Source organism: Azolla caroliniana, unplaced genomic scaffold, assembly GCF_043228905.1.
Source record: "Azolla caroliniana isolate FFs.n. ecotype wild unplaced genomic scaffold, voAzoCaro1.0.p SCAF_1, whole genome shotgun sequence".
NCBI lineage: Eukaryota > Viridiplantae > Streptophyta > Polypodiopsida > Salviniales > Salviniaceae > Azolla > Azolla caroliniana.
The window spans coordinates 9,722,920-9,736,882 of record NW_028230436.1 but is presented as its reverse complement, the minus strand read 5'-3'; the positions used below and the strand labels follow the sequence as shown (position 1 = coordinate 9,736,882).

The window sequence follows — 13,963 nt, the reverse complement described above, 5'->3', positions numbered from 1 at the left end:
GCATAAAATACACATAATGATCGTATTTGCTTCTCATGTACTTCTGTCCCTTCATGAACTTGTCAAATAGTTTGTACCATTGTCTCGAACATTGTTTCAGTCCGTACAATGATTTGCTAAGTTTACAAACCCAGTCTTCTTTACCAACAACCTTGTATCCTTTTGGCTGAGTCATATAGATTTCCTCCTTCAAATCACTGTGTAAGAACGCGGTCTTCACATCAAGTTGTGCTAGTGCCAAATTCAATTGGGCTACCAAGGCCAACAAAATTCTAATGGACGAATGTTACAGGAGAAAATACCTCATTATAATCGATTCCCTTCTTCTGAGCATAGCCTTTAACCACCAATCTTGCCCTATAGCGAATGTCTTCTTTACTCGGAAATCCTTCTTTCTTTGCAACTACCCATTTGCACCCAATTGCCTTTCTCCTGTTTGGTAGTTGTGTTAACTTCCACGTCTTGTTCTTCTTAAGAGATTGCATCTCTTCTTCCATTGCACTAGCCCAGTTGCCACTTTTTGTGCTCTGAATGGCTTTTTGGTAGGTGGATGGAACATTATCATCACAAACTAGAAGTGCATAAGCTACCATGTCGGCGAAACAAGTAGGCTTCTTAATTTCTTGACTCTGTCTTCTTATTGCAATTGGTTTTGATTGCTGCAGAGGTTCTTGGGTCGAAGCCTCTTCCTCATCTGACTCTTCTTCTACCATAGGAGAGTCATTGGTCTTGGGGTCACCACTATTTGCTCAAACTCCACCTGCTTCAGATTACCCTCCTCCTATAGTAGTATAATCTAGTTTTCCTAGACTTACCTTGTTCAACATGGCAGATTCATCAAAGGTAACATCTCTACTGATAATCGTCTTCTTTGCCTCAAGACACCACAAACGATATCCCTTCACTCCAGCATTGAAGCCCATGAAAAGAGCCTTCTTCGCTTTGGATCCAGTTTTCAGATCCAGTCACATGATAATATGCAATAGAACCAAAAACATGCAAAGTATCATAATCAATTGCAGGTTTTCTAGACCAAACCGCTAATGGAGTTTTGCCACCTATAGCAGAGGATGGAAAATGATTGACGAGATGTTGAGCATACGTGGCACAAGTGGATAAGCTATGTCAACTTCTCATGGCTTCAACAGTTGAAAACAAAGAATATTGTCAACCCAAATTTTTTTGCCTAATCCAGTGTTAGACAACATACAACGAACTTTCTCCACAAGTGTCTTGTTCATAAGCTTTGGCACCCCATTCTATTGCAGTGTTCCTCTAATGGTGAAATGCCGATTTATGCCACAATCTTGGCATACTTCTAGAAATGGATCACACTAGTGTTTCCACCATTGTCAGTTCGGAGAACCTTCATCTTTCTCCCTAGTTTTCAACTTGAGCTTTCCACTTAAGGAAAACTCCAAGCACATCATCCTTGTTCTTCATTATAAACACCCAAACTCTCCTGGAAAAATCATTAGCAAAATTGACAAAATAATGCCTACCTCCAATGGACGGAGTCTTGGCAGGTCCCCACACATCTAAGTGCACATAATCCAAAATACCCTTGGTATTATGAATTGAAGTGCTAAACTTCACTTTTCGTTGCTTCCCCAGAACACAATGCTCACAAAATTCAAGTTTGCAAGTCTTCATGCCTTTCAACAATCCTTGCTTGGCAAGAATTTGCAAAGACTTTCACCAGCATGCCCAACCACATATGCCACAACTTCGTTGCTTCAGTGCCTTTCTCGGTACTTGAAGTTGTTGTTGCCACTGTCGCCACCACTGTATTACCTTGGTAATAGTACAAATTGTTCTTCCTTATGCCTTTCAACATCACCAATGCTCTTGATGTTGCCTTAAGAACTCCATCTCGCATCATCACAAGTAGGCCCTTATATTCAAGAGCCCCCAATGAGATGAGATTCTTCTTCAACTTTGGCACGTACCACACATCCCTCAAAATTCTTGTGGATCCATCATGATTGCACAGCTTGATCAAACCTATCCCAACTATTTTACATGGATTATGATTACCCATGTAAACAATATGACCATCAACTTCCTGAAATTCAAAGAACCGTTCTCGAATAGGACACATATGATAGGTACAACCTGAATCCAAAATCCACTCATCTTGATGTGCTAACATTGAAGGCATAACCAGTATCACTTTTGCATTTTACAACATTTGCATCTTTAGGACTCTTCCATTTTCCTCTCAACTTCGGACAATCTTTCCTCCATTGTCTTTTCTCATGACAGAAAGCACACTCATCTTTGGCAATGACTCGGCCTTTTGATTTGGACCTTCCTCTTTTCCCTTTAGTATGGCTTTGCTGATGGCCTCTTGCCACCGATGTTTCTTCTGATGTTGTTGATCTGGTTATTATCTTATCTTGCTTTCTCGACTGATGACTATATAAAGCAGAACAAATAGCATCTAATGACACATTCTCTTTCCTGTGACGTAACATAGTTTCCAAATGTTCAAATTCATCTGGAAGAGATGATAACAACATCAAACCTAGATCCTCATCCTCAAATTTAACATCTTAATTCAACAGGTTTGCTACTAATTGATTAAACATAGTGAGGTGTTCATTCATTGTAGTACCTGGTTTGTAGTCAAATCGAAACAATCTCTTATTTAGGAGCTTATTTTGACCACTTTTTTTTTCCAGAAATTTGACCTCCAATGTCTTCCAAAATTTGTGTGCAAAAGTCTCATTCTTAAAAGCATGTTTCTGCTCTTTGGACATGCATGATTGAATTGTTTCGCATGCCAACCTCTTTTGGTTTCTCTTCTTCAATAGCAATATCAAGACCCTACTAGAAAAGAGAGTCTAAAACCTCTCCTTGCCACATCTCGAAATGGCTAGTACCATCAAATATCTCTATCGCCAATTTCAAATTGGACATTGGGAACCTCGACTGTGATGACGAAGAGCCCGATGTTCCCGACGGATTATTTGACACAGTATTATTTTCTTTTTGATCTTTTGATGTCATTACAAACCTAATAAATAGTATTCAATATTACATCCACAAACAACCCAAGGTTTCAAAATGACCAAAGTAATTCTTTAGACAAAGCTACGACCATAGAGCATACTCAAATAGAACCTTGACTCTGATACCAATTGTTGTGGAAACGTCAAAATAACAATATATAACCAAGAATAAAGCTATTACATAGAGTAAGAAGGAAAGAGAAAACAAAACTAGAATTTATCGAGGTTCGATCAATTAAGCCTACATCCTCCAAAGCAACTTGCTCTATTAAAATTGGAAGAGAAGAATACAAAATTGAGTATGCAAAACTAAGAGGAAGAGGAGCTTATTTAGAACTCCTAAACCACCTCCCAAATCCCACATTTTCGATGTGGGATAAAGAATGGGCCAAAAAGGTCATAATATGTGTAGCACTCCTAGTGTGGTTTCACATTTCTTGGCCCTGTTCCGTCCTCAAAAGCTATTGTTTTGTGTATCAAAGTATGAAATTGTTAGCGACTGGGGCACATTTTGGATGCAATTGTTTGTGTGGTAAATGGCTTTATTGCTCATTTTGTAAGCAACTAAGTTGTTTTTCAGTCAAATTTAATTTTGCTAATTTGTTAATGTTAATAAAGTCTTACTATAAACCCAAAAAATAATTTAAAAAAATTATGAATGTAATTCCACAATAGAGGACAAATTAGATTGCCACTATGAAGGGTACACAAATTTTACTATTTATAAGTTTTTCTATTCCTTCGACATCTATACTTATCATACTTAAGCCAAAATTTTGTGATATTTGTTGTATTAATCACAATGGACTACCAAAGACAAGGAAAATCCCTTTGGGTTACAAAGTTGTATTATGTAATGGCCAATACAACCAATGAATATGATGCCGTGACAAAACTCACATTTGAACCCCATTAGACGATAACATTCGGCAATAACATTCACAATAACATTCAAGGCATGGCTCATCATTGAGCAATACATGAACACAACCCTATGTTGTATGGTTGATATATTGGAAACAATCTTTGACGTTATTGAAGTGCGGCGGAATAAATTACTTTTGTTATTTCTAAATAAAAAATGTGTAACGATACAATATCAATACTACTGTCGCACTAGCCTCGGTCACATCGGTAGCGTATTCTTATGCAAGTTTGCACAAGAGGGGTCTTAATTATTCCGGTAAATATATCCAGCCAACTCTAGTATTATCACCTATTAATATCAGAAGATTCTACCAAACCCTTACCACTTACTTCTCAATTGAAGTAAAACAAGATTTCACAAAACTCTAGGTTGGTCAAAATAACCCATTACATTTCAAAATTTCACCAGAACACCCAAAACTCACCAAAGGAAGAGAGTATAGGGATTTTCAAAAACTAACGGGTGATTTAGTGAAATTGAGAAATATCCAAAGAGGTGATTCTGAGAATTTTGGAAATCCCTTGAACACTTGGTCAAGCATTTTGACTAACTACCCAAGTTTTTAATTAGAAATTGAAAGCCTCAGTTGCTCAAATCATATGTTGACCTACTAAGCAAATGCCGCAAAAAAGTTTCCAGGTTAACCGAACAACATAATAATTCATGCCTGAAACAACCAATCATGTTTTCAGCATTTCACATATTACGCTGTTAATCACTATTATCATGTTCTAGTGTGAGGAGCTTTTGTAGTATATAACCATAAATGAACACATCACAATAACAAATAACTCCTCTAAACACATTGATGACTAATATCATGTTAACATACGTGAGGATTTACTTTGGTACTATATAACCATAAATAAACACACCACGATAACCAATAACTTCTTAACACTTCTCTCAATGGACCAATAACTCTTTCCGAATACATCCCTTCCAACAAAGGATCTTTACTGCAAAAAATATTAGGAGAATAAAAATTCCCCTATACATTCTTTGAAGTGTCTATGAAACGTGTAGAACCTTGGGAAACAACAGAACACAGGTTTAGAGAAATATTGATAGTCAAAAATTAGATCCCCTTTTTGAGGATGAAATTTATGCATTTCAGGCTGTGTACTCAAAATTTAACATAAATCTTTGAAATCCCAGAATAAATCTTAGTAAACAAAAATTACACAGCATTTACAAGCTGCATTTATAGTAACAGAATTAGACAGCCACAAGACCTCAAAAGCCTTTTCTTCACTATATATGCTCAAAAACAAAATGCTCTTTTAAGTTTCTTTGGGAATTTTGCATGGATATTCTCTTTATCAAGCTTTCGCATTGGTAAAACCAACTCTTAATCTTCACAAGCTCCACCACCTCCACCTCTGGCGGAAGTCTTCTGCTTTTTGGCTGAAACTTTATAGCTTTTTTAGAGGATCAGATATCTAGAAATGGAAGTGCTAAATACTCACAGATACGAGAATTCGATGGTTACAGTTATCAACCATAGGTATAATAAAAAGGCAGTATTTTCAAGGTATATTAAATAGCTTCTTCAACTTCACAACAAGCTTCCATTCTTCTACAGAAAGTTCATCCTGCAGACAAAAGTTGATATAACACATACAGTAAGCCATAAGAACAGGCATGGGTTTTACAAACCCTGTCAAAACATTGTTTAATAGGTTAAGTATACCATTACATCATGCTATACTTAATTAATGTTGTTGCCTAACTATACATTAGTTAGATATACCATTTGCATAAGCTATAGTTATTAAAATGTACATACTTGATTATACAATTCTACAAATAACATGAACATATGTATATTATACAACTTGTATATGAATCATATATTAATTACACACTGTTGTGGTCTAATTACAATCCTATTGGATATACAACTATGCAAAACTATACAATAGGATCATAAAGTAAACTATATACATAGCATATATAATTATAAAATTCAAATATTGCATAAATTTATACACATACAAATTACTATATACAGTACATTAAGCTCTATACACAAAACATTACATAAACCATGTACACAACATACAGAACTTTATTTGCAATCCTGTCAACAAGTTATATATAAATGTAAAAAATCCTATCAAAATAGTTATAAGTTATAAAAAACTAGAGTGGCATTGAAATTCAAATTCATATAAAGCAAAAAGATGTGCACAGCATATACCCTGAAATTCTCCTTTAGGACATCGATAGACCTTCTAGTAATATGACTCACGAGCTCATCTTGAATATCAAAATGTCGACCAACCATCTTCTGTGTTTCCTCCGCAGTGCTGCCCACGATCTTCAGATATTGTACACATCCACATGTTATTACACACATTATATAGATAGAATAACCAGAAAAAGAAGATAAACACACATCAAAATACAGTATCTGAAAAAGCTGGTTATCCTTTCTCAAAAGAAGAAAACACACCAAAAATACAGTATCTGAAAGGTTGTTTTTACTTTTGTTTTACCTTCATCGCAACTGCTTGACCTTTTTTTGCAACCTCAACCACTTTGTGATTCACTTCCATGGAGGCAATCCTTCCGATATCAATCATTTCTTGTGAAGGCACACATAATGGGGTCCCAATCTGTATACACAAACCAATAGAATAAAAAATTGACTCTGTGCACACACACACACACACACACACATATGTTTATAATTAAGAGAGTAAATAAAAAAGCTGAAACATTTACAATCCTTACCCTCGCAATACCCTCCACCACATCCACACCCAAAATGATTGGGTCTTTCTTGTTAAAGACACACTGGGGCTTTATACTCAAAACACATGGGAAAACAGCTTCATCAGCCACATCTTTTCGTTTCTCCTCTTTCACATTTTTCATGTAGGCTGTGAACTGATCAAACAAATGATAGATGATATCCGCCATAAATATTCGAACCCCGACCTCTTCTGCGAGCTCTTTGGCTTCTGGTGTGACTTTCACGTCGAAGGCAAGTATTGTAGCATATTCTTTCTTCTTCCTTTCTAGCATCACACTGGCTCTCATTACATCACGCTTGTGTACGGGTCCAATATTGATACCACTAACTGGAATCTTCACAGCTGGACTCTTAAGGAACTCTAGAAGTGCTTCTAAAGATCCCAGTGTGGAAGCTTGGACACACACACCTTCACCACTCTTATCCACTCTACTCATTACATTCTCCATATCCTTCATTGCCTCCTCTTTCACATCTTCAAGATCATCATCAGGACCAACCACATGTAGCTGTGTCCCTGCTATTGCATGCTCAAGTCCCTAACACAAAAAGTTAAAAACCCTCACATAGGTGCCACATAGTTGGAGATTTCCTTAGAGATGAACACTTTCATACCAAAATATAAGAAAAAGGGAAAATGCTTAAGAACCTGTGCAGTAAGTTTAATCCCTTGTGCAGCTTTAAGCTCCTTGTGATGTTGATAAGAACCCTGGGTTTGTGATACAACTCAAATGTCAATGAAAATGAAAACTCCAAAAACAAGGGAGTGATATCAAAGCCTGCAAGAACAGATGCACACCTTTACTCGAAGTTCTTTCATTGGATGTGGGGTAAGGAGAGCTCTTATAGTTGTAACAATAGGGCCCTACATAATTCAAAATTTTAAGATAAAACATAAAACTTCTAATTTTTTTAACATATTATTGCATGAAAGATCACATAACATGATCTGGATGAATGTTTACCTGCATGCCACACACTACAATTTGATCACCTTCATGCAGCACACCATTCACCAAAATGACATCAATAGTTGTTCCCAGACCTTCGATCACTTTCACCTCTAGCACAGTGCACTATAAAATAGGCAATGTTACAACAGAAGAAATTTATACACGATATTGCTTGCTTTTCTTGGGTCAAAATCATCTAACCAAACATAAACGAAGGAGGAAAACAAAAAAATTGATGAGTATTATCATGCATAGTTCAATTTTTTTTACCTCTACTTCACTCATGTACATGAGTTTCTCTTTCATAACCTTCTGTGTCAAATTTACTAGAAGCATCAACATGTCAGGAACTCCCTCACCACTGGGATAAAACATAATACAGGTGGACAAATTAGTTAAACTTGTTCATTTGCTAAAAACCCAAAACATACTAAAAAACATTCATATATAGCAATACAGACCTGATAGCACTGGTTGGCACAATGCTTACAACCTTCCTTTTATCTTTATTTTTGTAGTACAACTCAGAGTTCAGTCCCTGTTCCTGTAATTCGGCCATGATCTGAAAAAACAGAGTACGTCCTCACACTTTAGTGCCTCCATAAGAAATTGTTTGTTTTGAGTGAGCCCATCACAGAAGATAGTGTGAATGATGCCCCTCCCAAAAGGACATTTCCAGCCATGCTTATTAGGCATACTGAAATGCCTTGTGTTATGTGCAAGTGAAATCTGAATGAACACAGCATGGAACACTTCAAGGGGACCACAACAGTTCACCTGACTAGTTCGTCTTTCAAATTCCTGAATAACATCTCTCGTTTGTCGATGCAAAGACTTTACAATGGGAGAGTTGGGAACACTTTTCCAGCTATAGAGTCTATCCACCTGAAAAGTCACCGAATATAGTGACTTTTGGATCTAAATGTATTTATAAAAACCATTGAGCAATGTCTGTTTTTTAAAAAACCATTTTACCTTATTAAGAGCCACAACAAAAGGAGTATGTCGCATTTTTAATAGATTCAAGGATTCTAAAGTCTGAGGTTCCAATCCGTGCATTATATCAACCACAAGAATAGCAATATCACATAATCCTGATCCACGAGATCGAAGATTAGTGAAAGACTCATGTCCTGGGGTATCAATCACTAGCAAACCAGGGAGTTTCACTTCCACATCGCTCTCCAATTCTTTTGTTCTTTCTTGTATATTTTCCATAGGGAAATAAGTAGCACCAATTTGTTGTGTAATACCACCTGCCTCCCCTTCTTGAACATTAGTTCTTCTAATGCAATCTAATAGCTTAGTCTTGCCAGTGTCAACATGGCCTAAAATACAACATATAGGAGACCTCAAATCTTCAGCACTTCTGTTGGCAAGAGCTTCATTCCGTCGAGCATTTCTCTTCAGAGCAGCCTCTTTCCGTCGTTTTGTTTCAGCTGTCTCTTCCTCTTCACTGTCTGACTCTTCCTCTTCGCTCTCTGTCTCCTCTTCTTCACTTTCATTTCCATTACTGACAGACTCAGTCTTGGCTAACGGCTTTGCCACCGATGATAAGGCATCTCTATGAATAGGCAATTTCCCCGATGCTTGTGTGATGCTTGATTTTGATATATTCTTGGAGGAAGACTTTGTTTCTTCTTCTTCCTCCTCAGCGAATGCACTTTTAACAGGAGGCAATTCTATCTTATCATCATCCCAGCTCTTTGCATCCCACTCCTCCTCGTCCACATCCTCCTCCTCCTCTTCTTCTTCTTCAACTACAGGTTCTTCCTCAACAATTACTGATTCAGGTTCAATCTCAGGCTCTTTCTGGACAACAATCTCAACATGAGCTTCCTCTGACAAAGATGGAATCTCTTGATCTTGCACATTTGGTGCCTCTATTGAGATAGATTCTCCTCCATGTGGACGCCTCTTCTTCTTGTTTTCATACTTCGGTTTCTTGGTTGCAATTTCTTCTTTTGGAACACTATCCCCCTCAACAAGTCCTTTTTGTGCAAGAAGTTGTTCACGCATTAGAGCCAACCTTCTGGCCTCCTCCTTTTGCTTCCCTGTGAGTAGCTTACCTTCTTGTTTCTTCTTCAATAATTTCTCTTTCTCCCGTTCTTTTCTCCTCCTTTTGGCTTCTTCCTTCTGGCGTTCAAGCTCTTCGAGCCGTCTTTGCTCCTCTTCTTCCTTGAGCCGCCTCTCTTCCTCTTCACGTCTTATTCTTTCTTCAGCTTCTTTTTGTTTCGCTAGACGCTCTTGCATTTCTCGCACATGTTTTGGCACCTTTTTATCTGATGCTTTGCCCTTGGAAGTTTCTTGTTGTTGCTTCTCCTCTATAGGAGGTTCAACATCCTTCTTAGCTTTCTCCCTTTCTTTCTTTTTCTTCTTCTTCTTCGCCGCGGCTGATTCAACCCCACCTTCTTCTTCCTCCATACCAACTTCTTCTTTTGAAGGAGCTTCAAGCTGGGAAGTCTCTACACCCTCTTCAACCTTCTCACCATCCAGTTGTGCCAAAATTGCATCTATATCCTCATCCTCTGTTTGCTTGCTCTTAGCCTTTTCTTTCTCTTTGTCCTTTTTCTTCTTCTTCTTTTTCGAGGCTGCAGACTCAATTACATCAGTTTCATTCACCACTTCAGGTATAGAATCTTGATGAAGCTTGGATGAAGTGGGCTCTTGTGAATCATGTTGTATCACATTTTTCGGGCCATCAAGTTGAGCTAATATAGCATCTATATCTTCCTCATCTGCTGCTCTATTATCAATACCTTTGGCTTTTTCCTTCTTCCCTTTCTTTTTCTTCTTCAAACCTGAAAAGTCTACATCGTCCACTTCATCATCATTAAGACCTTTGGATTCCAATATATTTGTTGTCTCTGTTTCTACTTTCTCTGTTGCAGCCCTTAAGTCATCTACTTCAACTGATATAGATTCAAAGTCTGTACTTGTAATATTATTGCCAAAACCTTTGCTTGTTTCCTTATCCCTTTTCTTCTTTTTCTTCTTTAGCCCTGAAAAATCTATGTTATCTAATTCATCTTCATTCATTCCTTGATCTTCAATCACATTTGAAGCCAAAATCGTGTCAATGTCCTCCTCATCTGCTAGATTTTCAAAACCTTTTGGGGCATTTTTCTCTTTTTTCTTCTTCTTTTTCATACCTGAAAAAATACATGCCACTCCATCTCATTTACTTCATGCAAAATATCATATTCTTCATAACTTTGGGTTTTACAGCGAGTCAACAAAGGTTCTCCAAACTATCTACTCCATTTACCAAGCATGCTAAAGCATGTGAATTTCTCTCCTTCTTCATCATCTAGCACATCAAGTTCATCCAAAACACTAAATTCTCTCCAGCTTTAAACCATGTGGACTCTTACTTTTATTCATTTTATTTTTCATGCCTAAGGGATTCCATACTATCTACTTCATCCGGTTCGTACCAGAACACTAGCAATCTAAATTGCCCAAATCGTAGCCCAAAAAATAAATTCAACTCTTTACATCATCAAATGCATAACATAAAAGCAATATCATGAATTGTTTACATCACTAATTTCATACCAAAAAAGACTTACATATCAAAACATTAACTATTCTGCATCATTAAATTAGTATCAAAACTACATACCTCATCAAATTCATATCAAAACATAAATTATGCACATCATCAAATTCATATCCGAAGCATTGACTATCCAATACATACATCAGGTTCATAGCAATACATCAAAGTCTGCTAGATTAAACTGTTCTTTTTCTTTTATTTTCTTTTTGTCCCTGTCTATTCACCTACTAACCAAAATATCAAATCCTTCCAGATTCCTTTCTGATTTCTTCATTTATCATAGTTCATCAGTGTTCATAACAAACATAATTTTCTTCTTTCTGTTTATTTCATTTTCTTCCATACCTGAGAAATCAATACTGCCTACATTATCAGCATCATCCAGATCATCGAATACTTCAGGATTCGAACCATCATCTTCTTTTCGTTCTACAAAACTTTCAAGCCCAAAAGACTTCTCTTTATCCTTCTCTTTCCTATTCTTATTCTTATTCGTATTCTTTTTGAGTGAAGAAAAATCTATACTTTCCTCTGGTTCATCTACAAGAACGTCAGCAGAATCAATCTCTTCTTCATCTTCTTGATCTAGCAAAGCATTAAAACCTATTGTAGTTTTTCCCTTTTCTTTCTTCTTTTTCTTCTTCTTCATGCCTGAGAAATCTACTTGAGCATTTAAGTCTTCATCTTCATCGTCTTCCCGTTCATCCACATCGTCGGATTTGGAAGAAGCAAGTTTAAGATCCTTTCTCTTTTCATCGATTTTCTTCGGGCCTTCATCATTTTCCACTAAAACAGGATATGGATCTTCTTCATCCGGAGCATAGGGCTTCCCTGACTTCTTTCCTTTCTTAGATTTCATTGCATACAGAACAAGAAGAAGACTCGAATTCGGGGGACCCAAGGCGTCAAACCCTACTTTGCAGAGAGAGAGAGAGAGAGAGAGAGAGAGAGAGAGAGAAGGCAGAGGGGTGTTTAATAAGGATGCGATGGGGATGGGGATGCGATGGCTATGGCTATGGCGATGGCGATGGCGATGGCGATGGCTATGGCTATGGGGGATACGGCGGCAAGAGGGTTAAGATGAATGCAGAATAATACCCTATATCGATGGAGAGAGTTCTGAGTGAGTGTGGTTTAAGCCTCCATCCATTCCTTCATATTGTACTCGCTCCACTCTTGTTATACATACATTATACATACATACATTCATTCTTACATACATACATACATACATACATACATACATACATACATACATACATACATACATACATACATACATTCATTCATTCATTCATTCATTCATTCATAAATCATACATAATACTACACATACATACATATACATACATAACATAACATAATATCTGGGAGATATTGAGTAGTATGATTGTATACATACATCTGGAAGGCTCAGTGCTCTCTCGTTTTCCATCGAGTTAAGGCATCATCACCTCAATTGGTTACAAATACTTTGTTGGACATATACTACATACTTTGAAGGGTCAATAGGATGGCGTAGTTGGAGATTCTGATGCTAAAACTACTCAACGCCGCGAGTTTCTTATCATGTGGACAGCTACTCCATTCATGACCTCCAAGAATGGCACTCCTTTCTAGCACTTTCAACCTCCAAAATGGTTGTTTCCTCCGCCGATCACATAGAGTTCGAAATCTTGTAAACTATTACACTAATGAAAGGATATATTTTTTCATAATAAAAGAAACATAACATACATCGCACTCTCTAAGTATCTCTCGCTCGATATCCGATGATGTCTAATGCCCGTCCATCGTTCGAACCCAACCCTCGCCGTCCATTTGTTACTTGCATGTTTGATGCCACCTATGTGCCCCTTGATGTAGTCGTGTGACGAGATACTAGTTAGAAGAACTCTAGATGTAATTGTGCGAGGCTCATCAAGCATCATTGATGCAAGTTTGTCCTTTGATGACGCATTTGCAAGATGAACATCTCAACGCATGTGGGAGGTTGTCAAATAGACTCCAATGTGTTCGGGTAAAAGAAAAACAAATTATGAGCATCGATGTCAAAGTACCAAAGAAACCCTTACTATATTCTACGATGGATCATCCTTTGGTCGATGGTGAAACTCTAGCGTATTCATGTGACAAATTAAACTTGAATCCCCATGGATTCACACAACACATCGCCGACATTAATGTCATTATGGCACTCAAAGATTAAACTTGACATATTCATGTGAAGAATAATTGGCATTGATGCTAATTTGTAATTCAAGAAACCTATACATATTATGTGAAATAAAATGTTGCTATTGATGATAGTCTATCAAAGAAACCACAATGTACCTATGTAAAAAATATCGACATAGATGTTAGTTAGCTATAGTAGAAGAGAGAGAGAGAGAGAGCTAGGGCTTTGTTCTTTGAAAATTGACAGGGGGGTTTAGGGGTTTGTTACTTTGAAATTTGACAGGGGAGAGAGAGAGAGAGAGAGAGAGAGAGAGAATCGAGCATAAAGACATGTGTTGGAAAACCCTTGATTAGAGCTTCATAACGAGATATAGCAAGTTAAATTTGGTGGTCTGTGCGAGAAGCAACGATTAAAATAAGGAATCTTGTGTTATTGGCATCCACATACTCAACACACATTGCGGGTCTTCGATTGTATTCATCATCTTTGACCTCTTCAATCGGGTGAGTTCCGGGATGGAAAATTGTTCATGGAAAATTGTTTTGATCTCGGATCACTATCACATCA

General features: G+C 37.2%; 1 protein-coding gene across 1 annotated transcript; it reads right to left on the bottom strand.

Moving 5' to 3' along the window:
- Nucleotides 1–5,006: 5,006 nt before the first annotated feature.
- Nucleotides 5,007–12,356, bottom strand: LOC147868891 (uncharacterized). Its single transcript, XM_087324429.1, has 12 exons — nt 11,564–12,356; nt 8,632–10,808; nt 8,434–8,541; nt 8,118–8,218; nt 7,927–8,017; nt 7,669–7,779; nt 7,503–7,568; nt 7,353–7,412; nt 6,682–7,242; nt 6,444–6,563; nt 6,146–6,265; nt 5,007–5,537 (listed from the first exon to the last, which is right to left on the bottom strand). Exons 1-12 carry the CDS (start codon nt 12,075–12,077, stop codon nt 5,472–5,474), a joined length of 4,095 nt encoding a protein of 1,364 aa, XP_087180555.1. The 5' UTR covers nt 12,078–12,356; the 3' UTR covers nt 5,007–5,471.
- Between the last annotated feature and the right edge of the window lie 1,607 nt (nt 12,357–13,963).